Consider the following 27,296-nt stretch of genomic DNA (forward strand, 5'->3'; position numbering starts at 1 on the left):
AAGAGGCCCGGGGACTACAAATCCCAGCATCCCCTGCACTCGGTTCCTCTGTAACTTAGACTCCAGTGTGCCGCGCAGTGTGCGCAAATTCACAAACCTGCCCGCTGAGTTGGTGGTTTCGGAATCCCGAGACTTGAAACCCAGCAGGAAGACCCTTCTCACCCTCAAAAGAAGATGACAGCCCGCAGAGACTTAACTTCTGTTTACATGGAACTCAGACATCTGCAAATCATGGTAAGGCTGCAAACAACAAACAAAAACACTGATTAAACCGTGAAAGAGAACAAAATGACTTCTTCAAATCGTGCTTGTTTGTTGGTCTGAGGCGCCTTTTACATGTATTTCAGGGGTTTTTGCTGTATTCCTGCTTTGGACCAGGAGAGCTATGGATTGTATACTCAGAATATCAAAACATAAAGGGACTTTGCTAATCTACCCCGTTGTTACGTATGAGGAAATTGAGGCCCAGAGAGGCGAAGGGATTGGCCACAGATCACAGCAAGTTTGGGCAGAGTTAGAATTCAGCCCTAAGTCGGCTGACTTGCAGTCTGGACTCTGCACCACACTGAGGAGGTGATATTTTTAGCAGCATGGCAATGTGAATTCTCCTTGAACAGTTTTCCTATCCAGTGTCGAAACACCCAGAATTAGGTAGCAATTTGGTGGATTTCTTGCAAGTGAGGGAGTGTGATATTTATTTATTTTCAGCCTAGGTAGGACTTGGTGTTTTGTTTTTTGCCACTCAAGGTGACATTTAATGTGATTTCAGGAAGTAGGTAAAATTAGTGTGTGCCACGGTTTCCTTGGAAACCTCCTCTGTCCTTCTCTTGGCCTTCCTTCCTCTGCCTGTCCCCACTTTCACCCATCTGGGAACTCACCCAATTTTTTCTTCCATGTAATTCAACAAATATCTTTTCAGCCTGTTATTTGTCAGGCACTGTGTGAGTAAAAGGTGAAGGACATGGTCACTGCCACCAGGAAGATAAACATATATTTAGTGAAATAAGGAGACTCCACTGAGATTCAAGATGGAGTGTGATAAAATGGCATAAAGAAATGACATCAGAATGCTAAGGAGGCCCTGATGAAAAGGTTCATTGCAGTTGGCAAAACTTTAATGGAGAAGGTGGCATTTGAACTTGAATTTTTTTTCCATGTTAAAAAAGTTTTTTTTTTATTGTTAATGAGGTGTAACATACAGTATGGGAACAATTTTCACATAGGTATACACCCCTGTCCCCACTACCCAAATCAAGATATAGAACATATCTAGCACACCTAGTGCTCCTTCCCAATCAGTATTACATCCTTACATATTGAGATAATCACTCTTCTGACTGTATCACCATAGATCAGTTTTGTCTGTTCTTGATGTCCAGTTAAATGTAATAATACAGTGTGTACAGTATGTTTCTGGCTTTTTTACTTTATCAGTATTTTTGTGAAATTCATCCATGTCGTGTGTAGCCTTTTAATTGCTGAATAGTATTCTGTTGTATGTATATACCACAATTTATCTTTTCCACTGTTGACGGGCATTTGGGTTGTTATTTTTTGGACTATTATTAGCAAAGCCATAGTAAGCATTCTTAGGTTTCTTTTTGTAGACACTTGCACACATTTCTAGGAAAGGAATTGCTAGTGTGTAGGGAGGGTATGCACATGATCAGTGATAGTAGACATTGTCAGTTTTTCAAAATGATTGTACCAATTTACGCCTTTGCCAGCAATATGAGACAGTTCTAGGTGCCTCTTATCCTTGTCAATACAGGAGTTTTGTTGTCAGTCTTCTTAATTGTAGCCATTCTGGCTGAATGTGGTATCTCATTAAGGTATTTATTTACATTTTTCCTGATGTTGAGCACCTTTCAATATGCTTGTTGGCTAGTTGGACGTCCTCTTTCGTGAAGTGCCTGTTCTTTTCCCAACTTTTAAAAATTGGGCTGTCTTCTTATTGATTTGTAGTTCTTTACAGTCTGGATATGGAGTTCTTTGATATGTGCTTTGCAGATATCTTTTCCAAGGCGTGGCTTGTCTTTTCACTCTCTTACTGGTGTCTTTTGAAACAAATTATACTTTTGAGGGATGGGGTCTCTGCTGTGTTGCCCAGGCTGGAATGCAGTGGCTATTCACAGGCACCAGCATTGCCCATTACAACCTCGAACTCCTGGGATCAAGTGATCCTCCTGCCTCCGCCTCGCAAGTAGCTATAGTAACACTATAGGTGTACTCCACTGCATCTGACAAGCAGAAATTCTTAATTTTAACATAGTGCAATAGTTCCATGTTTTCTATTATGGTGTTTTTTGCATTGGATTTCAGAAATCTTTGCTTTTAGAGTTGGCAGGTTTTTTACAGGCTGATATAAGAGCATTCCAAAAAAGAGCAAGCTTGAGCATAGGCCTGGTGTCTGAGAGGGAGGGTGTAAGTTGTGCCGGGCATGGGAGTTCAGACTGTGAAGGGGGTGGGGTGTGACAAAGCTGGAGTTAGGAGGGAGGCACACTTTGAAGGGCTTTCAGTGCAGCCATTGCCTGGGCGTGGTGGCTCACACCTGTAATCTCAGCACTCTGGGAGCCAAGGTGTGGGATCACTTGAGATCAGGGAAGACCAGCTTGAGCAACATAGCAAGACCTCATCTTTAAAAAAAAAAAAAAAAAAAGGAATAAATTTGCCGGGTGTGGTGGCATGCACCTGTAGTCCTAGCTACTTGGGAGGTGGAGGTGGTAGGATCCCTTGAGCCCAGAAGTTCAAGGCTGAGGTGAGCTATGATAGTGCCACTGCACTCCAGCCGGGGTGACAGAGTAAGACTGTCTCTTAAGGGAAAAAAACCAAAATACTAAATCCAAATTGCAGCCATGGAGTCTGGACATTGTTCTAGAGGAAGTAGAGGTATTGCTGGAATTTCTATGAAGTCAAACTAAACTCACTTGTCTTCCTCTCATTCTCATATTTGTCTCTCCTCTTCCATAGCCCTGTTCACTTAACGCCAGCTCCAGACAGCTCTGGCCTGCCAGCACAGAATCCTGGGTGTTATGCTCCCTCCCTCTCCTTGTATTCAACTGGTCACCAAGTCTTATAGATTCTATAGTCTAAATGTCTCCAACAGTGTCCCTTCTTTTTCATCCCCAATTGCCACTACCTTTGTTTTTGTTTGTATTTTTGAGATGCAGTCTCAGTCTGTCGTCCAGGCTGGAGTGCAGTGGCGCAATTTCGGCTCACTGCAACCTCCACCTCCTGGGTTTAAGCGATTCTCATGCCTTAGCCTCCAGAGTAGCTAAGATTAGTAGTGCATCACCATGCCCAGCTAATTTTTGTATTTTTAGTAGAGACGGAGTTTCGCCATGTTGGCCAGGCCGGTCTCGAACTCCTGACCTCAGGTGATCTGCCCGCCTTGGCCTCCTAAAGTGCTGGGATTACAGGCGTGAGCCACCGCACCCGGCAACACAATCTTTTATCTAGAATAAATCAGTGACCTCACTGGAGGTTTTCCCTGCCTCCAATTCTCTCCACATCCAATCCATTCCTATAGCACCTAGCATGATCACTCTAAAAAGGCAATTATTCATACCTCTCCTTAGCTTAAAAAGCCTAAGTAATTCCCCAGTACCTGGCCTGTGGATTCCAAGACCCTTGATCACCTGACTCCAGCTCTGTACCCCTCATTTCTCACTCTTGAAAACCCTGGGGTCAAACCACTCTGGGTTTCTTTTTGACATCAGTATATGCTGCACAGTGCAAACCTCTGTGACAATGGGCACTACCCCCCTTTTTCCCCCTTTTTGCCTGTTTTTTTCTTCCCCAACCTCTTCTGTGCTTCCAAAGTGTTGTCATATCTTCTCCATAACATTTAACACATTGGAGCGTTTGAGGGTAAGAGCTTTGTTTTATCTTCATATGACTTTTCAGGACATAATAGGTGCTAAAGAAATGTTTTTGAATAAATGAATGAATTGGTTGATGCTAGGCTCCTTTGCATTTGTCCTGTCTCATTTCTGCATTCTGACGCTCGATAGGCAAATAGGGCTGTTTTTCTCTCTCATTTTCAAGACCTGAAAGACTGTGGTGTATACAGGAATCAGCTTAAGTGTTCAATTATGTGGCATTTCTTAGCCATCTTCCCAGGGGAGTTGGTAAGCACCAGATGCAACGCTATCAATGACATTTTGGTCATAGAACCATTGTTGGCTTAACCCATCTCTTGCTTATTTTAAAACATTTTCTGAATAGAGGTCAAGAACATCGTCTTCGGCCTCAGATAGCATGGGTTTGACAAAGATAGCAAGCTTTGTCACTTTCTGACTTTTGGACTTAGTTAACTCACCTGAAAAATGGGAATAATAATACAAGCCACAGTTATGAGAATTCAACGAGATAATGCATGTACAGCACCTGGCACATGGTAAAACGCTCAATAAGTGGTAGTTAGTAGGCTTAATGTATCTCCGTGCCCAGGGGTAGCGCAGTAGCCATGGGGAGCTCCTGAGAGAAAGCACAGCCTAAGGGGAGGATTTGGGGCCTGGGATGGCGATGGCAGTTGGGCTGCAGTACCGTCTAGGCCGCATTCCTCTCCTTGGGCCCCTAGCCACCCCCTCCCCGCCTGGTTCCCGGGCTGCAGACTCTTCCCTGCCCCCTCGCCCCCACTTCCCCACCGGAGGTCGAAGGCTGTAAACGTGGCGGGTGGAACCTTGTGTGGGCGGAACGCGAGTGCAACGGTGGGAGGCTTCCGGGGGAGCTGCACGGGCGACGGGTCGGCGGAGGCAGAAAAGCGCCGGACGCCGGGGTGATCATGGACGCTTGACAACCTGCGGGCAGGCGCCGGGAGGCCGAGCCAGCGACTAAGAGGACCGAGAGGTGGCGCGTACAGGTAGGAGCTAGTGAGAGGGTGGGCCGAGCGGGGCCGGCGCTTCAGGCTCGGCCAGACGATCCGGCTTAGAGCCCGCCGCCAAGGAAGCCCGCGGCTGTGCCCGCCCCGCCCCCGCCTTGGGGAGCGCGTCCCGCGGCTCCTCACTCCACGCCTGCGACCCTGCTTGGAGCATACCTACCGCCCGCCGTGAGGTCTGCTGCAGCTTGCGACCCTCAGCTTCAGTGCTGTGGCTGTCTTCGCTCTCCCATCCCCAAAGGCTGCTCGTTTGCCCCACTCCAGTCCATCCAAATAGCGCCCTCCCCTGACCGGAATTTATCTCCGCTCTGTGCCTAGCCTCTGGCCCTCCCACTCCAGAAGAAAGCGACTGTCTCCGTGTCTTTACATTCTCTGCGCCCACAGGCTTTGCTCCTTAAGCCGAGATCTTTTGAAGGGACAGAAGTTTCTCTCCATTTCCCTACCCCCTCTCCACCCCCACCTCCTAACATTCAGACTGTTAGCAGAGATCCCCATCTGTCTCTTCACACGGGTCCTCTTGGAAGGGCCTTTTCGCTCCTCCTCTCTTGACCGTCACCGACCCTACTTTCTTCCCTACTCCTTCCCTTCTTCCTCGTATCCTCTCCCCTTCTCTTTTCCCTTTCCCTTCCCTCCTCAAACCCGTTGTTCCCCAGCACTTAACTGTTTTTCTTGTGTCTGGCCGGACCTTCTTAGGTAACCCTAAATGAGGCGACATACTTGTTTCTCTAATACTGTGAAAGGGCAACTATTCTGTGTGCCTGCCAACACAAAACTTAGTTCCTCTTGCACCAAACTTCTTCAAATTGTTCTTTGCTGCACTCTACTATACCGTCTTTCGTTCATTTTGTCACGCTGCTCTAATATGTATCATTCTTGGAGGAGAAATCTTACCTGGAACTCCTGTACACTCAGCGTGTAATTAGATTACACAATTGAGGGACCCTCCTGTACTTAATGTCTTCGGAGCGCTGATACAATATTTTCACTGTTTTCCCAAATCTTTTCATTGTTTTCTTGAGGTTTTTTTTTTTTTTTTTACATATTCTGAAGTCACGTTTGGTTAAAATGTCGTATCAGGAGGAGGCCGAATACAGGGATTTTCCCCCATGGTCTTACACAGCATGCATGTTCTTAGTTTGAATATATCGCTGCTTTTCTTTCAAAATGATGTCTCCCTTTACCTGTGCTTACCTAACTTGATTAAATGAGACATCTTTCTTGTCTGGTTTTTTGTTTTCCTTATCTGTCTGGCTGTAGATTGGATTCTGATGACACAGCGGAAGCTGTAACTGATTGCTTTTGCTTACATCTGGTGCCTCTGTGTATAGGCAGTATCCTCTATTTCTTAACCAGAATGTATAAACGAGGTGGATATAAAACAGCTGCTGAGAAACTCATGTGTTTTTCTTTAGGTCCTGGTCAGGTTTAAGGACTTATAAGGCGTTGCCTCTGGAGGAGGGACAGGTGGAAGTGAAATGACTTTTACAAAGTGTGTTTCAAACACCAGAATTTAGGACAAGATCCTTTTAACTCCAGGTTGAACTCCACCCATCTCATAAGGTGGTCATTGCATCTGGACTCAGGAACTGTTTTTTTGTGTGTGTTTTTTTGTTTTTTGTTTTTTTTTAAGACAGTCTCACTCTGTTGCCCAGGCTGGAGTGCAGTGGCACAATCTTGGCTCACTGCAACCTCCACCTCCTGGGTTCAAGCAATTCTCGTGCCACAGCCTCCCAAGTAACTGGGACTACAGGTATCTGCCACCAGCCTGGCTAATTTTTGTATTTTTAGTAGAGATGGGGTTTCGCCATGCTGGTCTTGAACTCCTCACCTCAGGTGATCCACCCGCCTCGGCCTCCCAAAGTGCTGGGATTACAGGCATGAGCCACTGCGCTTGTCCTGTTTTTTCTTTATCAACACTATAAAATTAAAGTATTCTGGTGTTTGATTCAGCACTAAATAGGCACAGACTTTGCAAAGGAGAAGGAAGAATGACTGACACAATTTTCTTTTGGACAGATTTCAAGGCCAGAGAATGGCAGGGGAACAGAAACCCTCAAGTAATCTCCTGGAGCAGTTTATTTTACTAGCCAAAGGTACCAGTGGCTCAGCCCTCACTGCTCTCATAAGCCAGGTCTTAGAGGCTCCTGGAGTGTATGTCTTTGGAGAACTTCTGGAGCTGGCCAACGTGCAGGAGGTAAGAACGGTTTGCAAACAATTTCTCTTTGTTCTAAGACTCTCTGTAATTCTCCAGGTTTCCAAAGAATTTCAGTGCTGAAGTATTGTGAACCTGTGAGGTACCCTATTGTGAGACGGATGGGAATTGGTGGGGCAGAGGAAGAGATTGAGAGAATGTCCCTGGCTCCTTTTATCCAGTATTTTTATCTTACCTTGGGTAAAATTAGATTGTTGCTAATAATAATCTAAAACATAGTAAAAAAGTCAAATTGATCTTGATAAATTAGAAGAGTAGTGCTGTAAGCATGGGCTGATGTTTAATAGGAGTAGATTCATGCATGCTTAGGGGCCAGAAACCTCCAGTGCAATATCGATAAGGAAGATTGGTCAGGGACATACAGCAGAAACATACTGCTATTGAACATAAGATGGACATGAATAGGAGTGTATTGTTCTTGAGGAAGAGGGCAGTGCTGTGCTGAATGTGTTAGATGTGTTAGATATGACAGAGAAGCTAGGACATAGTTCATTTTACTTGTTTGCTTGCTTGTTATTAAAACCTTGGATATCCAGTTTTGGTCATTGTGCCTCAAAAATGAGAAGATCCATTGAACAGAAGGAAGAAAGAGATGTAAAGCAATCTATACTTCTCAACCTCTACTTCCCAATTTGAACATTTTTATTTATATTTATTCACTTATTGAGAAAAGTCTGTGAGCATCTTTATTGTTTTGTGGGGTGGAGGGTGGTGCTCAGGAGCTTTTGGCGATTGGTGGGGCAGGTCCCCTTCCTTTTCATCCTCACAGGCTTCTGGCTGTGCAGGCTGGTGTTGGCTCTGTGGAAGGCTGCCATGCACAGATCTGGGTGGTGGTACTTCTTGTGGAGCATGTGCTGGATGCTGTTGAGAGTGGCCCTGGAGTTCTTGGTGGTGGCGATTTGCATATAGGAGGTGGTTTGCTTTTGTTGGGCAGTTTATCACCTTCATGACCACCACAACACCTTTGCTGTTGGCTCCACACCCACAGTCAATTTTAAGAGGAGTTTCAGTGAATCAGTTGTAACCAAAGGAGTTGCCGGCCTTCAGTTTATTGGATTCGGTGCTGTGTGTCTGCCTATTCCTCTTGATGGGGAAACTGGAGCAGTTCCCTACAGCCCAGCCATTTCAGGTGCCCAATTATGGCTCCTCTACCTGTGATGTTCAGAGATGAGAAGAGCCACTTTTACTTTTTCATTGTAAATTTTTATTTAATGTCAGGCTTGCTTGCCAAACTATAAGCTCTGTGAGGAGGTCTGTAGTGCTCACCATTGTTTCTTTAGAGCTGAATACATAGCCTGACACACAGTAGGCTTTCAATAAAAATTTAATTTACCAGAAGTGGAAAATTAGTTTTATGAAGAAAATTTCAGAAAACTGAGTTCGTTTTTCAACACAAGAGATGACCAAGGGGTAATACGTTCCTTCAGGTTCATGAAAAGCCTGCATGAATATGCCAAGTAGTTGTTTTGTAACTGTGGAAGATTGGCTAAGAGGAGATGTAAGTAAAGCCAGAAAGACCTTATTGGTTTAGGCCAGTGGGAGAAGTGTTGGAATATCTGCTCTGGAGAAAATACTCTTTTCTGGCTAGTTTTGTTAATTATGTTTCTGAAAAGTGGGGGCTAGATTGGATGGTCTTTACCAGGTTTCTTCCCCTTCTGATTCAGGGACTTCAGGAGGTTTGTGGTAACCTGAGAAAGTAGCCTGAGGTATTAGGGTGCTGGAGTTCTCCATAGGGTGCTTAGCAGACCACCTTTATCTCCCCATACATTGCGTTTTTCTGTATGTGAGCTGAGAATAAGCTGGTTGCCTTTCAGTGATCTGAAATTATAGATGCATTTCTTGGAAGCTTTATTTTTTTAATGGCTAAAATTGAGTAGTATCGCTATTGCTGTCTGTAGACTACCACTTGCTATTCCTGTTTAGAGTTTACTGGGCTTGGTAAGTTGGAAGGGTAACAGGAGCACGTTTGTGATTAAAAACAACAACAACAACAACAACAACCGGTTAACGTAATTGACAGCAGAGAAGTTCCAGGCAGAACAGTGGTCGTTTTTCTTCTACACATGGCTTTTTGCCATCAGCATCAGTGAAGAGTAAGTAATTTTAATGAACATTTTGATTTGGGGCAGACTGATACCCTGGTTTTCTGTCCCAGCCTGGCTTTCTGTCATACCTTATGATGTGCTGGTCTCTCCCAGAGTTCATAGTCCACGTGTAGTCCTGAAACTTGGAACCAACCCTAAGCTTTGTTCACTTTGGGTTGGTGGTGGCTCATGCCATACCTACCAAGCTGGTATGTAGATAGGGCTGCTCCAATCTTTGTTTTAATGCAAACAGAATCTTGAGAAGATTTGAACTCTTTCCAGTGCTTAATGCTTTGTATGTGTGTGTGAGAGAAAAGCAGTTCGTTGGGCATGCTGTGTAGAAAGTAAAACATTCCTGAGGGAGAGAAATTAAATTTGGGGCTTTAATAATCTTGTTTGTTTTTTTCCCGAAGAATCAGAGTTGGTAGAGATCCCAGGGGCCAAGTAATCAAATAGTACAGAATAAACAGCCATGGCATCTTTGACACATGCTCACCCGTCCTCTGTTTGAACACTACAGTGACTGGTAGACAGTTTGGTCTGTGGTGAACTTTTTTTTCCTCCTCAGCTTGCGGAAGGAGCTAATGCTGCTTATCTGCAGTTGTTGAACCTGTTTGCCTATGGGACATACCCAGATTACATAGGTGAGTTGGTGAAGATATTTCAAAAGACTTGTGTTAATTATGTTGCTCAGTTTGGAAGACCATCAAGGTTTGAGATATAAAGCATGGGGTAGTGGGGAGACTTCTTGACCTGGCTGCCTCCCATTTTGCTGTGCCTGGTGGGTGACCTCACAAAGGGAATGTTCCTTCTCACCTTTTATATTCTAGTGGGTCAAATGGGGCCTGCGTGTGCTCATCCACAAATGTAGCCCTTGTTTGTTTTCCAGATGAGATTCTTGAGGACTGGTGTTTGTAGGGCTCTTGGAGTGCTGTGAAGTGCAGAATACCCACCTGTAGAATATTTCAACATTTTAAATATTATCAAAATAATACCAGCATATTGAAGAAAATTTGGAAAATAGATTTTTTAAAAGTCACTCATAGGCTGGGCGCGGTGGCTCATGTCTGTAATCCCAGCACTTTGGGAGGCCGAGGCAGGCAGATCACTTGAGGTGAGGAGTTTTACACCAGCCTGGCCAACATGGTGAACCCTGTCTCTACTAAAAATACAAAAATTAGCTGGGCGTGGTGGTGGGTGCCTGTAATCCCAGCCACTCTGGAGGCTGAGACAGCAGAATTGCTTGAACCTGGGAGATAGAGATTGTAGTAAGCTGAGATCACGCTGCTGTGCTCCAGCCTGGGCAACAGAGCAGGACTCTGTCAAACAAACAAATAAAATGTCACTCATATGTTGCTCAGACATTTGGATCCTGGACTTTTTTGTGCCCCATATGTTTGTGTTTTGTATTACATAGGTAGAACTATGTATACAGTTTTATGTCTTGCTTGTTTCTTCCCGCTTACAAACATCCATATATATATAAATATATATATATATTTTTTTTTACACTTTATTGTAAGTTCCAGTAGGGTAGAGACTTTGTCTTTTTTTTTTTTTTTTTTTTTTTTTGAGACAGAATCTTGCTCTGTCGCCCAGGCTGGAGTGCAGTGGTGCAATCTCGGCTCACTGCAAGCTCCGCCTCCCGGGTTCATGCTATTCTCCTGCCGCAGCCTCCCGAGTAGCTGGGACTACAGGGGCCTGCCACTACGCCTGCCTAATTTTTTGTATTTTTACTGGAGATGGGGTTTCACCATGTTAGCCAGGGTGGTGTTGATCTTCTGACCTCGTGATCCGCCCGCCTCGGCCTCCCAAAGTGCTGGGATTACAGGTGTGAGCCACCACGCCCAGCCCATTTATCCATATTTTAAGTCTTGGTAATATTTTTAATATTTCATAATCTACTTAGCTCATTTTCTGTTGTAGGGCATTTGGGTCATTTTAAATTATAATCTTAAATATTAGGTTGAGGTATTTGCATGTCCAAACACTGACTTACCTTCTACCCAAACCATTTTTTTCTGGCTTTCCTACCCTTTTTTAATGGTATGACAGTAGCCTGATACTCAGGGCCTTCTCTGCAATATATCCTTGACTTCTTCTTTCTCCCTGGTCACTTCTACTTTGTGCTGCTGTCAGACTGGACAGTTTGCCACTCCTGGTACACCACATTTTTTTCTGACCTTCCCTTTCTTCCAGGGAATGTGTTCTGTTTTTCTGTCCTCGCTTACTAAAGAGGCAGCATTGCACAGACTGTGTTACCAGAATGGCTGTAGCCAGTCTGGCTCCACTTCTACTAGTTGTGTGTTCGTTGACAAATGAAGTAACCTTACGCAGCTCAATTTCCTCGTCTGTAAAGTGGGAGTAACAGTACAAGCCCATTATTCCTTACCTACACTCCTTGAAGTTAGATGTTTCAGAATTTAGAATTTTTGGGACTTTAAGAAGGTAATATGATGCGCACGCCTTTTTATGTAACATTCCCAGAGGAATGTGGAAACAAGTGGGATAAAAAGCCTGTCTCCATTCAGGTCAGAAATTCCTACCAGGTGAATTTCAGCACCATGCTTAAGAAAAAAAAAATCAGTTTGGATTTAGTTTTTTGGAATCCAGACTTATGGTTAAGGAATTGAGGACACTTGGAATCTTGTGGGGTTGTTGTGAAGATGAACTGGATGTGTGTATGTATGTGTGGGTCTATGCAATCCACAAGACGTAAAGCTTGCTATTTATGTTAGCTGCTGCAGCTGCTGCCCTTGCTGTTATTATCATTTATGGTTATTATTGAAATTTTGCCTCTTTCTCAAGGCTCAACTTAAACTCCATCTCTTCCATGAATTCTTTCTTTTTATCTCCTGTACTTCCCAAATGATACTGCTCTCTTTCCCTCTCCCCCTCCCATCTCTTTCTCTTACCCTTACCTCCTCCCCATCCCTCTCCTCCTCTCTTCTGGTAACTTGTACCTTTCTTCTGGTAGTTCTGCCTTGGATTTGTAGCTATTAAAACATCTGATTGTAAGACCAAGGACAAGTCCAGGGCCATGAAGTTGCACACCTCCAGGTGGTTGGTGGCCCTGGAGTTGTGCCATGCAGCAGCCCTGGCAAAGCCCATCTTATCCTTGATTCTTCTCAGGACAGAGCATTGCACACAACAGATGTTTGATGAAGATATGTTTAATTTAATTGAATGTCAAAAGGGGCACAAATAATACTCCATTAAGATAATTGCCACATCATTTTGCTTATTTGCTTTTTAGGAGACTAAACTCTGTGTTTGTAGAAATTGAGTCTTCTTTGGAAGTACGTAGTCTTCCAAAGAAGACAGGAATATTTGCCAAATGAATAAGTGCAAAGTCATGATAGTGATTCAGTAGTAGATTTGGTTTGGGGAGTTGGTGAGCTTATTCCATAAAAGAAATCCTAATTTTATTTTGTGTCTTGATTTTTGTGGTGGGTGGGACTGAGCAGCCAACAAGGAGAGCCTGCCAGAACTGAGCACAGCTCAGCAGAACAAGCTGAAGCATCTTACCATCGTGAGCTTGGCATCAAGAATGAAGGTACGGTACTGAGCCTTCTCTTGTCTTCCTCCTCACCCCAAGTTAGCTGTCTCATTGACATCAATGAAGGAAGTCCCAGCTGCACATAGGAGAGTCACATCATAAATGCATAAAATTTGCTTGACAGAGGAAAAGATAAAATGGTGTAGAAAAGTACTCCCCATTCCATACAGGAAAAGTATGCCCAGAAGTGATTGACTCAGCAGGTCTCAGTCCTGGCATGCTGTGGTGCCGCATGTGGCACAATCATTTTGCCATATTAAGAGGAGACTGCTGTTAAAGATACACATTTTTCAAATAGCAAGGCATCTCAAGGCAAGTTAACAACTTCATCTGTTGCTCAGTACACAGTGAACTATGCCCATGCTGGAAGAAAAACTTGCTATGTTGGACTTGCTAGATTTTTTTTTTTTTTTTTTTTTTTTTTTGAGACGGAGTCTCACTGTGTCTCCCAGGCTGGAATGCAGTGGCGTGATCTCAGCTCACTCCAACCACTGCCTCCCAGATTTGAGTGATTCCCCTACTCAGCCCCTAGTAGCTGGGATTACAGGCATGGACCACCTCGCCTGGCTAATTTTTTTTTTTTTTTTTTTTTTTGAGACAGGGTGTTGCTCTGTTGCCTGCTCTGGAGTGCAGTGGTGCAACCTGGGCTTACTGCAACCTCCATCTCCCGGGTTCAAGTGATTCTCCTGCCTCAGCCTCCTGAGTAGCTGGAATTACAGGCACCTGCCACCATGCCCATAATTTTTATATTTTTTAGTAGAGTCAGCGTTTCACCACGTTGGCCAGGCTGGTCTTGAACTCCTGACCTCAGGTGATCCACCCACCTCAGCCTCTCAAAGTGCTGGAATTACAAGTGTGAGCCACCGCGCCCAGCCTAGATTTTTAATATACTGCCTTTCTCTGGGATTTTCAAGGTTTATTACACTAATTGGAATTTCTGCCTCATATGCTAACTTTAGACCCTAACTTTGTATAAGATACCAGCCACTCCACTATACCTCTAAGTCCTCTCCCACAGTTGATTTAGAAGAAGCTTTGCAGCCACCTGCTCACAGCCATTAATAATGAAGGTCCAGATTTAGTTAATTTATAGTTGGTTTTGGCTCTCTGCCTAATCCCAGCCTAAGTTTTTTGTGGGACTATGCCTTTAAAAAAATTTGGTTTTAGCATTTCACCTCCATGATTGAGCTTCAGAGAAAAATATTACTTTTCTTTCTTTCTTTCCTTCCTTCCTTGCTTCTTTTCTTTTCCTTTTTCTCTTCTTTCTTCCAGATTTTTGCTCTTATTGCCCAGGCTGGAGTGCAGTGGTGTGCTCTTGGCTCACTGCAACCCCTGCCTCCTGGGTTCAGGCAATTCTCCTGCCTCAGCCTCCCGAGTAGCTGGAATTAGAGGTGCCTGCCACCATGCCCGGCTTATTTTGTATTTTTAGTAGAGACGGGGTTTTGCCATATTGGCCAGGCTGGTCTCAAACTCCTGACCTCAGGTGATCCACCTGCCTCGGCCTCCGAAAGTGCTGGGATTACAGGCATGAGCCACCGTGCCCGGCCTTTTTAACTTAAAAAAATTTTTTAAATTGAGACAAGGGTCTCACCATGTTGCCTAGGCTGGTCTCAAACCCCTGACTTCAAGTGATCCTCCCATCTCAGCCTCCCAAAGTGTTGGGATTACAGGTGTGAGCCACTGCACTTGGTTTGTTTTGTTCTTGGATTGCAATTTCAGGTGCTGAAATCATTTTATCTGATCTAGTGGCACATTTCTGATTCTCAGCCTAGCATTTCAGGTGGAAGGCCTATTTTGTTGGGAAATGAGGACCTGACCTTTTTTCTTATCCTGATTGTGGACTTCTCAAGTGTAGTAAAGAAGTAGCAGTGACCCTTTTCCTCATTTCTGCAACCTGTCATTGTAAGTCCACCCACCGCCCATGGATATCATGCTTTAGCCATAGAAAACCCTTCTAGGTATATTTGCTCTCTTCTCTGTATATATCTTCCTTGTGTCTGTTTCTACAGATTTGATCACTGTGTTAATTTCCAAACTAGTAGTGATGTGGCAAAGGATTTGCAGAAAACTGGAGTCTTGGAGTCATGCAGAATGTTGGTACAGCCCAGTAAAGAACTATTGTTGGGGAATTCATATTGGTTGTAAGTGTCTGAGAAAACAGATACAAACTTCAGGATGACATCTGAGCTGTCAGTACCCACTGGCCACCTATAGGTAGATGTGCTGGCTGCAAGTTTTTTTTGTTTGTTTTTGCACTCTGCTGGGCAAGTAGCCAGTTCTTTCCAGTGACTGGGATCTGTTGGAGATTTATGGTGATCTAGCAAAGTCTGAAAGCTTCCAGAAGGTGGCAGAGTGGCATATACTCAGTAGTTCCCTTTCTCTCCACTGGTACAAGTTTTTAGGATCTCTGCAGGTATGCTGCAGCATGTGAAATCTGAAGGCTGGGTGAAGCCAAGGAGGCAGAGAACCAGGAGGTTGCTTTCTTAGATGTTGTTGGGTCTTCTAGGTCTCATGGTTCATTTATCCACCTCTTGTTGCCCTAGCTATTAATAATTACCACTAGCCTGTGTTTCCCGAGCCTAGAGGCAGCTGTTAGCTATGGGAGTAATACCTGCATTTTCGCTAATGCTTGCCAGATGGTTTTTATAATGATCACATGGCCTTATCTACAGTGTATCCCCTACTCCGTGTTGCTGAAAGACCTGGAGATGCGGAATCTCCGGGAACTAGAAGACCTCATCATTGAGGCTGTCTACACTGACATCATCCAGGGCAAGCTGGACCAGCGAAACCAGCTGCTGGAAGTGGATTTCTGCATTGGCCGTGACATCCGAAAGAAGGATATCAATAATATTGTCAAGACCCTGCATGAATGGTGAGGCTAAAAGGAGGAGGGGGATATCTAGCATGTCTTTTGTGCCTCTCCTTGCAAAAATGTGATTTCCTGGTGTCAGCTGAGGGTTTGGAGTGGGCCTGTAGCTACCTGGGAGCTGGGGCTTAGTGAACCAGCGAGTGGAGCTACATTTGTGATCACAGCTGTGTGATAACAGGAGTCATTTCAGGCCTCCTGGTGCCTTGGTTGTAAAATAGTTCTTGCCTTAAATGCAACTGGGAGCTATTTAAAAGTGGGCTATAAAATGCCCAGGGTTAGCAGGTGGAGCCTATGTGTCCTAGCTGTGTGAGGCTAGTCCTGCCCTTTCCAAACTCACACTCAAAGTTTGACCAAACTCAGGAAGGCTAGTGTTTGTAAGATTCTTTCTTTGTTTTTATTATTTTTTCTATCCCTGTTGAAGTTAACATGTTTATAAGATTCTTCGGATAAAAGAACTTATGTTCAAAATCAGTAACATATTGGGCTAATGTTTGTTAAACACCGTGAGGGACATGGAAGACAAGGAGTGGGTCATTTTAACTTGGAATACAGACTCATACAAAGAATATTTGATAACTATATTCTGGCATATAAAAAGCATTGGGACATTTGTGTTTTCTCTGTTTTAATGGAATTTGATATTTGCAAGAGCTGTCACACGTTCTATGAGGATTCAATGCGGAGTGATTTAAATTATTTGGGGCTTATAAAGCCAGATAGACTCATTGGAGAAGTTTTAGGTCAGTTTTGAAGGAAGGCCAGGGTTAGAGTATACCTGGAGGTGAGGAGAGTGTGTTCCCAAGCAGGCACGTGGCATGTTGGAAGCCATGAAGCAGAGCCGGTGAGCTTTGTGCACAGGTTCGGGAGAGAGAGAGAATCTCTGCTCATCCCTGAGAGAAGCATATCCAGAGAGGAGCAGTGCCACTTTGACTCCTTGGGGCCTGATGTCCCCTGAGTTTCCCTCACTGCAGCTACTCTTACACCCCAGGACATGTGTTGCTCACCCCTCACCCCAAGTTCTGTCCCAAGTGTAGCCCCAAACACCTTCTCTATACAACATCTGACACAAGCGGAAGTTTTCAATAGGTTACAGAACTTAGAATAAATAAGAAATAAACTTAGAAATACCCCAACACAAAAATGGTCTGGCACACAAAATCTAGTTTCTGAACCTGCCAAAGTTGGCTGTCCTATTCTGTTTTTGAGATGGCTGACACAGCTTTTTATGTCCATAGTCTGGTTTCCTGTTTTTAAGCTCCCAATATGTTTGACATAGAGGTGCCAGACTAACTGGTTACCACGGGATGTTTACTAGTAGAGACTCTTACAACTCATGTTTAGGCACTGGAGGTAGATTGAAACAAAATTGATAGGCTGAGGGCTACCACATATATGGCAAAATGCTCACACTGTTGGATCTTAAGTGGAGGGTATGGGGATATTCATTGTAGTCTTTCAACTTCTTCGTTTTTTAAAAAATTAAGTGGGGAAATAAAATAGGAGGAGGGGTATGGCAATTAAGAAGTAACTTAAACTTCTGAGAAAAGGAGGACTCTTCAAAACAGGATGCTTTTAGAAAATCTCTTCTTGTTTGTTTTTTGAGACAGAGTTTCGCTCTTGTTGCCCAGGCTGGAGTGCAATAGTGCGATCTCGGCTCACCGCAACCTCCGCCTCCTAGGTTCAAGCGATTCTCCTGCCTCAGCCTCCCTAGTAGCTGGGATTACAGGCATGTGCCACCATGCCCGGCTAATTTTGTATTTTTAGTAGAGACGGGGTTACTCCATGTTGGTCAGGCTGGTCTCGAACTCCCGACCTCAGGTGATCCTCCTGCCTCGGCCTCCCAAAGTGCTGGGATTACAGGCATGAGCCACCGCGCCTGGCCTAGAACATCTTTTTTTTCTGTTGAGAAAAGGATTACTCAGTGCCGTCTATAAAATCTATTCTACCTTCTTTTTTTTTTTTTTTTTTTTTTGAGGCGGAGTTTCACTCTGTCACCCAGGCTGGAGTGCAATTGCGTGGTCTCAGCTCACTGCAACCTCCGCCTCCCGGGTTCAAGTGGTTCTCCCGCCTCAGCCTCCCAAGTAGCTGGGATTACAGGCACCCGCCACCACATCCGGCTAATTTTTGTATTTTTAGTAGAGATGGGGGTTTCACTGTGTTGGCCAGGCTGGTCTTGAACTCCTGACCTGGTGATCCACCCACCTCGGCCTCTCAAAGAGCTGGGATTACAGGTGGGAGCCACTGCACCCGGCCTGTCCTACCTTCTTTAATCGTATGTGCTACAAAACCATCTTCCATGAGATACAAAGTTGAAAATTAAAAGCTGTATTCTAAGAAACTAGCCCCAGACTACCATATTTGTCTTCTAATGTCCTGCATTATGTATGTAGAAGTGCTTGTCTTTGGGAAGGAGTGAATGGGCAAGAGATGTGGCAGAGGGAGTATTAAAGGAGGTCCCTGTAAGACACTGGGGAGAGCTGTCGGGGAAGAATATTTCGGAGCCTGGAAGAGACTTCCCAGGCCATTCTGCAGCTCAGGGCTGGTTTTCTCCATTGTAGGTGTGATGGCTGTGAAGCAGTTCTGCTGGGCATCGAGCAGCAAGTTCTGAGAGCCAACCAGTACAAAGAGAACCACAACCGAACTCAGCAGCAGGTAGAAGCAGAGGTAAGGAAGGAAAGGAACGTTTGTTTCTCCAGGGCATACCTGTTTATTCGTTTGCGTATCTTGGTGTAGATGAAACAAGCAGTCACCAACAAGTGGGCCTGGACTAGGTGCTGGGGTACAGGGATGAGTGTGACATGGCTCCTGCTCTTGGTGTTCTGTCTCTTTTTTCTGATTCCTGGTCAGCATAGGGTGATCGATCAGGCTTGGAGAACAGAGAATGTTGTAGTTTCAGTACACATGTACTTTGCAGCTGTAGAGCAAAAGAAAATGAGTTTGGGGATGGATCTTAAAAATAGATAGAAGGATGATGCTAAGTTACCAGGTGGAGTGGAGGGAGGGGTACAGCTGGGCAGGGGCATGTGGGGCTTCAAGGCCCTGGGAATGTTCTGCTTCTTCAGTTGCGTGGTGGGCACATAGTTTCATTTTATTCTTTTTCTGTGAACTGTACATATATATTATAAATGTGTAAAATGCATGACATGTTTCATATGGAAAGAAGAAAGGGATAAAATTTGGCACATGAGCTGCAAGTGAAGTTAAGAGGATGTAAGTGTGGTTTTAGTGACACCTGGTTGTTGAGGAAACTTTTAGCTTCTTGGACAGATGTAGGCCCCAGCCTTTGCGTTATGGGCATTTGTGTACCTGTAACCTGACACATGAAGTGACCTCACTTCAGAATTTATTTGGAGCCCTGAAGATCAGAAGCACTGATTTTCCTTAGCATTGGAAGTTCTTTTCTAGTGTGGATGGGGTTTGAAGTGTTAATGATGCTTAATGAATTTTGAAAATCAGGTGTCTGAGTGTGGCAGAGTGGGACCCATAATTCCAGCTGAGAAGCATAAGAGATGAGTAGATGGTGCCTTTCAAAGGGGGATTTGTGAAATTTGGAGTGATTCTCTATACTGTTATATGCACTCCTTGAAAATAAAACCTGTATCCTATTTGTAAGACGAGCTTCTTGTCTCATGCCTAACCTATAGTAGGTACTCAAATGTTGAACTGAATATTTCTGGCACACCATAAAAGTGTGTCCGTGGACTGCTGAACTCTGCTTTTCATGAACTTGAGCTAATTTTTTGAATACACACACACACCACCCTATATACATATACTCTGTGGATGTTCAATTCATAGACCATGTTTAATCCTACTAGCCAAGGAAGTATGAGGCTGGGTGCAGTGGTTCACACCTGTAATCCCAACACTTTGAGAGACCGAGGAGGAAGTATTGCTTGAGTCCAGGAGTTCGAGACCAGCCTGGGCAAGGAAGTATGAACTATATTTAACATTAGTCCAAAACAAAGACAATTAGGAACATAAGCTTGCTGCTTTTCTAATAAGCTGTGCAACCACCCTCTTGATGGTGGCCTTTTCTCTGACTTGGGATTGAGGTCTGAACAAATTAGGAAGGGCTAACCACTTTCTCCTTTCTGTTTATTCTTCCCTATAAATCAAACTCTGTACAAAATGAGGTTGGGAGGCTAAACACACTACCTAATCTTTGGTATCAAGGTCATTAACAAAGATGAATAATACTTGTTTTAGAATTTTGAACTGTTCAAGTTTATTTTCATGATAAATAGCATCAGACAAAAGAAAGGCAGATGTGCACAGAGCTATTGTAGACACTTGGCTAAAGTTTGAGGCACACCGTGTAGTTACACAACAGTGTAGACTCTTTAAATTTTGGTTAAACACAGAGGGTGGGTGTGTGCAGTAGCAGAGCTTGGTGCTGCCAGCAGGTAGCGGTACGGATTTAAGTTTGAGAAAAAAATCTGAGGAAAAGGCCAAGGCCACCTCCACCACCAATTAAAACAATCTATTGACGTAATAATCTTTTAGAAAATCTGAACCAGACCAATATGGTCTGTTCCCTGAGCATGGCCAAAGCTTAGGGCCTTGTCATTTTTTCCATTTAGCAAACCCATGATCTGGCTGCTAAGTGTTGAAGGCTGCTTGCCACCTACTTGCGGCACACAGAAGATACTCACCAAATAGCTACTGACTTGAAAGGAAAAGAAATCTACAAAGAATCAGGGTGATTCTGCCGTATTCTGTTTGTATTTATGCCTCTGTTACCCTTGGCCTAACTTTTAAAAGCCAATTTTGTCAACTGATTGGTGATCTTTTCTTTATTTGTCCTTAAATTAGATTGCTTGTTTTCAGAGGGAAAAACGCGATGTCCCCCTCCTGAATCTTATAACAACAGCTTTCTTCTGGTGAGTTGTAGCTTTAAGAGCCCTCCTTCTTAATGAAGTCAGCCCTATCACAGACTGCCAAAGAATATTCTCTCCATTTAGGCTTTTGTGGAAATAACCCATATTAGTTCCTAGTTCCAGCATACCTGGGGGACCATTATGAGCTGTTTCATTATTTCTGAGGAAGCACTGTGGTGGGGAGGTAATACTTAGAGCATTACAAAGCACTTTCACATTTAAATTTGATTTTGGAAAGTATTTTCTTTTTGAGACAGAGTCTCACTCTGTCACCCAGGCTGGAGTGCATGGAGTGCAGTGGTGCAAACACAGCTCGCTGCACCCTCAACCTCCTGGGCTCAAGCAGTCTTTCCACCTCAGCCTCCCAAGTTGCTAGGACTACAGGTGTATGCTACCGCTTCCTGGTACCTCTTGGAGAGGGACTCTCTCCATCACCCAGTTTTCTTTTTCTTTGTAGCACTTTTCCAGTTGTGCGCTGCGTTTCCTCTTGTCTGCCTTTGCTTTGCCCCTCAACTGAAGGAAGGTTTCCTGCCCCAGAAAGCTCTTTCTCCTTTTGCCTAAATATTTAAGGTCTCTGATGGAGCTAGGCTGCATTTTTGCTAGCAGTGCAATCTTACTTGAAAATTTCTGAGGTTCATGTTTTGAGGAGCCTGTAAGCCAGGCCACTGGAGGAAGAAACTCATAAGGGACTCTACCAAATTTAGGTAAAAGAAGACAAGTCTGTGGTGATGATATTTGTTGTCAGTTGAAGGGTGGCTCTGTGGAGGAGGAATTGGAATTCTTAAGAAAGTCTACAAGACCAGAATGGGTTTAATTGGTTGACCTACCTGGGTGGCCAATTTGGAGTCCTAGAAGGAGCTGTCTACGCTTACAACTGCCCAGCTACTGGAAGAAGCTAGTTGACTTTTAAGATCCCCTTCCACTAGGAGAGTCTGTCGGTGCTTCAGAAGTCTCGTTGGTGAGTTGTGTGTTGTAAATGCAGTGCTAAAGCTGACTTGAGCAAAGTGTCTCTGTAACGGATTCCAGTGTGAGGGCCATGGCCTTGCCCCAGCCCAGGCCAGGCCTTTGTGGAGGATAAAGGGCCCATTTCCTAGGCTTAGAGACACTTGCCCAAGAAGCCCTCTTTTCCTCTGCAGGATGTTTACATTTTGCCGCAAAGTGGTAATGACTGTAGAGGACTTAGATTTGTCAGCAGTCTTATTGGAGGAGTGAGGTGTGTGCATCTGAAACACAAAGGAGATGCAGTGGTGTGGGAGGCTATCGAAGAGTGAGAGGCACTGCCAGGCAAGTACAGATTGAAGGGTGGCAGATCAGTGTGGGCTGCAGCAGTCAGGGCAGTTTGTATGGACCAGGTGCTCAACTCTCCAGGCAGGATCAGAGGGGCAACCTGGGGAGGAGCGGTACCCCCCCAGGGTGCATGAACAACAGAAGGGCATAGGGGGGAATGACTAGTTCCAAGTGTGGTGTGGGGGACGAGTGTGGCTGAGATGGCTTGAGTGCACAGCATGTGTTGAGGAGTGGGAAGGAAGGTACCTGATCTTGGTATTTCAGAACTAGAGAAAAAACCAAGTTTTTCCCTGGGCCAAGTCTTATTTCTTTTTATTGCATATCAGGGTTACTGAGCACCTAAAAAAGCTGAATGAGAGAGCAGTTTCTACAGGAGAAAATTGCTTGAGGAAGTAAATAGGCATCTGAATAACAGGGGAAAGTGTCCATGCTTCTGTCTACTTATTTGCTCAAAAGCTTTTGACAGGATCTTGAATCTCAAAGGCTTTTAAATAGAATTGAGTTACCATGAGAGAGGGAGGCTGCGTTATGGTAGGGAGTGGCAGTACAGAAATGAAGCAGAGGGTAAGCCCTTCTGTGACTGCAGAAGGATGATGCGCGGGCTCCCTCAGGACCAGAGTGAGAACCGTGAGTTCGTGGCTTTGTGAAGGGGAAGCATTGGAAGTGTTGAGCTTTGAAAAGAAAAAGAGTAAAACAGCAAAGCCTTGGGAGTCAGTTGAACTGGTCAGTTGCTCAGAGGCTGGCAGCGGAGCGTTGCCTTTGGTGAATGTGCCACAGGCAGAGTTTGCTCCTTGGCTGGCAGGTCAGGGACTCATCACTCAGCCCAGCCATAGATACTCTGAGTCCAAAGCCAGCCCAAATCACCTTGGGCCACTCTAAAGACAGAAATAAATGCCAGTTGTCACTTTCTGATAGGCTGATAATGACTTTATGCTACAAAAACACAGGTGAAGCGGATTGAAAACATAACCATTATTTGGGGATTGATTAATGCCTTTTCCTTACTCATGCAGGGGTTATGAGACTGTCAGTAAATCTAAGACATGTTAAATAATGTAGAAAACTATTTGTAGTATAAGCTGATTTTTTTTTTTTTTTTTTTTTTTTTTTTTTGAGATGGAGTCTCGCTCTGTAGCCCAGGCAGGAGTGCAGTGGCGCGATCTCTGCTCACTGCAAGCTCCGCCTCGCGGGTTCACGCCATTCTCCTGCCTCAGCCTCCTGAGTAGCTGGGACTACAGGCACCCACTACCACGCCCAGCTAATTTTTTATATTTTTAGTAGAGACGGGGTTTCACTGTGTTAGCCAGGATGGTCTCGATCTTCTGACCTCGTGATCTGCCTGCCTTGGCCTCCCAAAGTGCTGGGATTACAGGCGTGAGCCACTGTGCCCAGCCTACGCTGATTGTTTAGTAAAAATTATTACACAAATAACTTGAGGAAATAAGGCTAAATAGTGTTTATCAGACAAGATGAAATTAGGAATTTTTTTTTTTTAATTTTTAATAAAGCTATTTTGCCAAATGGGAAAGGTAATTATTTGCTTGGAAAGATACCCCATTTTGGAAATACAGTCCTTGAAACAAAAACTTTTTAGTTTTCTAATGTTTTACTTGATTAAAAGCTTTTGGGGAAACCTTAGAACACATTCCCTCAGGTAATGTTAAATTGCAGGATCTTCTTTGGAAGTCAGAGGTAACTGACATGCAAATAAATAAACTAAAGTCATGCCGTTACCTCTTATTATGATTTTAGTTTATTTTCTTCTGGATATTTAGAAAATATATCAAATTGGAGAAGCCTTAGAATGTTATTTTATAAAGCAGTGTTCCCTGAGAAGTCAAATTTCTTAATTTTTCCTCCAGTGTCATCAAAATATGCATTAGCTGGGCATGATAGTATGTGTCTGTAGTCCTAGCTACTTAGGAGGCTGAGGCAGGCAAATTGGTTCATGCCAGAAGTTTGAGGCCAGCCTGGGCAACATAGCAAGATCCCATTTCTATTTAAAAAAAAAAAAGTCTTAAAGTAAAACAAATAATATATCTTTTATCAGAGAAAGAGTGATAAGCCATTGACTTGCTCCAGATCATTCACTCACCACCTTGCCAGGTGACTCACTGAATGAGATACACCAAAGTGACAGTGAGCTGCTGGGAGGGCGAGATGCCTCAGGGTTCTGAGTTCCCAGGTTGTGTTTTGTTGTCTGGCAGGACACTGGATAAACCCAGAGTTGACTCCCCTCCCTGTTTATTTTTTATATATATATATTTATTTCCAGGTACTGGGTCTTGCTGTGTCACCCAGGCTGGAGTCAGTGGTGTAATCATAGCTCACTGCAGCCTCAAACTCCTGGACGTAAGTGATCCTCCTGCCTCAGCCTCCTGAATAGCTAGGACTATAGGCATGTGCCACCACACCAGGCTAATTGTTTTTTTCTTTTATTTCTTTTTGTTGTTGTTGAGATAAGGTCTTACTTGAATGTCACTTAGGCTGGAGTACAGTGGTGCAGACATGGCTCACTGTAGCCTCTACCTCTTGGGCTTAAGCGATCCTCCTGCCTCAGCCACTTGAGTAACTGAGACTACAGGTGCACGCCACCATACCTGGCTATTTTTTTTTTTTTTTTTTTTTTTTTTTTAAGAAAGACACGGTCCCACTATGTTGCCCAGGCTGGTCTTGAACACCTGCTCTTGAGCAATCCTCTTTGCTCAGCCTCCCAAAGTGCTAGAAGTATAGGTGTGAGCCACCATGCCCAGCCTGCCCTCTGTAATGACTGTTCCAGCCCACAGTCCTCTGTCACTCTCTCTTCAGAAAGGCTGCAGTGTTGATTGAGGTTACAGAAGTTTAGGGCATGGCTTTTCCCCCATCTCAAAATAGTGACAACAAAAAACAACTTATGATCTAGTTAAGGTGGATTCTGCAGATGATGGCTGTCCTCCAGGAACCCAATTTTTGTCTCACCCTCATAGCATTGTTTTGTCTTTGCATTTGGACTGTCTCTTACTCTCAAGCTCATAATATTCTGACTGTTCAGAACTTTTGACCCTGACAACTCCTTTTCACTATGTAGAAAACTGGCTGGGTGTGGTGGCTCATGCCTGTAATCCCAGCACTTTGGGAGGCCAAGGTAGGAGGGTCAGTTGACCCTGGGAGTTTGAAAACAGCCTGGACAACATAGTGAAACCTTGTCTCTACAAATAAGTTTTTAAAAATTAGCCAGGCATGGTGGCAAGTGCCTGTGGTCCAAGCTGCTCAGGAGGCTGAGGTGGGAGGATCACGTGAGCCTGGGCAGTTGAGGCTGCAGTGAGCTGTGATTGCACTACTATACTCCATCCTGTACAACAGAGTGAGACTCTGTCTCCAAAAAAAAAAAAAAAAAGACTAAAAAAGCTATTACTTATTTGACTGCACAGTTCTTCCCTACCACCACCATCCTCTTCCTGCTGTTTCTTCCTCTCAACGAACTGAGGAGCAAGGTTTGGAACAGTCACTTTTCAGCAGGCAATATAGCAGTACTGATTCAAATGTAAAATGTAAATCCACTTTGATCTGGAAAGCTCACTTCTAGGAGTATCTTCCATAGATGTTCACAGAAGTATGCAAAGGTAAGCATAGAGGGCTGTTCAGAGTAGCACTGAAACCCAAACTAGGAACCAATTCAAAAAACTGGAGAACTTTGCTAATAGAATAGGATTCACGTGTCACAGAGGATATCTGTTCTGACGTGGTAAAATGTTCAAGAGCTGCTTAACTATTTTCGAGTCTGTACTTTGTTAAGTGAAAGAAAGGTATACTGCACACGGTAGTGTCATAGCATTTTGCTAGTACTTCTATTACATTTTCTTCATTTCTCACTTAGTTGGCTGAAGTTCATCCTCTACTGGTTTATTCAAGAAGGTTCATGGAGCTGTATTCCCAAAGTTTTTATGAAAATATTTGTGGTTTTATAAATGAATAACAGTGGAGTGTAGAATTCTGGGGTCCCTCTTTCTTTTTCTGAGGACATTTTAATCACGATTTGTTTCACTGTTGGTGTTGTGCCTCTTTGGCAAATGGTCCCCTTCCATTTGTTTCAACCAGGAGAGCATTAGTCCCACGTTTTTGCTTGACTCATTTCCACAAATCTGCTGTGAGTAGCCCAGGCTTGTTTCTGCTCATTTGGATTTCTGAAGAGAATTTCAGGTTTTCTTGCAGAGGAGTTTAGCTTCCTGTCTGAAGTGAAGACATAGTGAGAGCAAGTTTTGGTGAGCACATACAGGCTGAGCACTTCAATTCTATATCTCCCCACCAGGTTACCAACATCAAGAAGACACTCAAAGCCACCGCATCCTCCTCGGCTCAGGAGATGGAGCAGCAGCTGGCTGAACGGGAGTGTCCCCCTCACGCTGAGCAGAGGCAGCCCACCAAGAAGATGTCCAAAGTGAAAGGTCTGGTCTCCAGCCGCCACTAGGGCCGGCTGGGGCAGCTGGCACTCACCAGGCCTGGGTCAGGTGGGGAGGGGATACCAAGGGCCCATTTCCTCCCCTCTTTACCTGCAGTGAGTTCCAGACCTGCCCGTCCCCTCACCAGCGCCTCCCCACCCTGTTGGTACTGTTCCAGAAAAACTGTTACTCCCCCTCACTCACTCCCTCCTTCCCCAGTTGTTCCCTTCAGACTCAGGGGCTCCACCAATGCCATCCCAACAGGGTCAGACACTGCCCAGCTTCCCTCCAGGAGGTTCTTGTCTCTGTGTAAGGGCTTGTCTCCCTCCCAGTTTTTCTTTTGCTCCATGTCATTTTGTCAGGCTGGTTATAAGCCGGAGGCAGCTTTAACCAGCCCCCAGAGATGATTGTGAAGGAGGCCCCTCCCCTTGTGAGGAGGGGGCGCTCCTTTCTAGCCCCTCGTACCACAATCCTCATGATGGTGCAGCGATTTCTAGCCAGGCGTCAAGATGCGCTGCTTTCCCTCTCCTGCCTCATCCCTTGTTGGCAGCTCCAGTTCAGGCCGTGGAGGGACGTGATGCTGGGCTGTGTTTACTAAACCCACGGGTTTTCAGCCTCTTAAGCCCAGCTCCGATCTCCGATTAGTTGGGAGCACTGGGTTGACTAACCTCTGGTATCTGAGCACAGACAGAGGGTGCTGTGGGTCTGCTGGGTGGCAGAGATGGTTCCTTCCAGCTTGGCGTTCTCTCCTGGCCACTCTTCCTGCTGCCTCTGACTACTCAGCCTTGTTTTCGGTGTGTAGGCCCCAGTTGCCCACTGGAACTGCCGGCTAATGCTTGCTCTCCCGAGATCTTTAACTCCTCCTGGCTGCACCTGGGTAGGGATGGTGGCATCGATGCCCCTCTGTCTGCTGAAGGATCTGTTGCTGCTTCTGTCTTTTCACCCCTCCTTGGCTGATGACCCAGAGCCCTCTGATGATGGCATTCTCCTGGCAAGAGAAAAAGACTTAACTAGACTTCTGAACTTGAACAGTTTCAGGTTATATTTTAATTTTTTTTTTTTTTGTACAGGTTCTGATTCTAATACATTTCAACATGCTTTTGTC

The 27,296-nt window shown here is 44.6% G+C and overlaps 1 protein-coding gene across 7 annotated transcripts; it reads left to right on the forward strand.

Moving 5' to 3' along the window:
* Positions 1-23: 23 nt before the first annotated feature.
* On the forward strand, positions 24-27,296 carry COPS7B (COP9 signalosome subunit 7B). Of its 7 annotated transcripts, XR_010122249.1 has the most exons (9): positions 4,701-4,864; positions 6,896-7,073; positions 9,744-9,819; positions 12,643-12,731; positions 15,407-15,609; positions 18,165-18,270; positions 20,190-20,308; positions 20,422-20,489; positions 26,062-26,096. XR_010122249.1 is itself a non-coding variant. In XM_055290968.2 (8 exons), exons 2-8 carry the CDS (start codon positions 6,912-6,914, stop codon positions 26,192-26,194), a joined length of 837 nt encoding a protein of 278 aa, XP_055146943.1. In that variant the 5' UTR covers positions 4,701-4,864; positions 6,896-6,911; the 3' UTR covers positions 26,195-27,296. The 7 variants fall into 7 exon arrangements, 6 of the variants coding, with proteins under 6 accessions (XP_055146946.1, XP_055146945.1, XP_055146943.1 ...); XM_055290968.2 differs by lacking the exon at positions 20,190-20,308 and having other exon boundaries at positions 26,062-27,296; XM_063645309.1 differs by lacking the exon at positions 20,190-20,308 and having other exon boundaries at positions 20,437-20,489; positions 26,062-27,296.

This window comes from Symphalangus syndactylus, chromosome 8 (genome assembly GCF_028878055.3).
Source record: "Symphalangus syndactylus isolate Jambi chromosome 8, NHGRI_mSymSyn1-v2.1_pri, whole genome shotgun sequence".
In the NCBI taxonomy this organism is placed as follows: Eukaryota; Metazoa; Chordata; class Mammalia; order Primates; family Hylobatidae; genus Symphalangus; species Symphalangus syndactylus.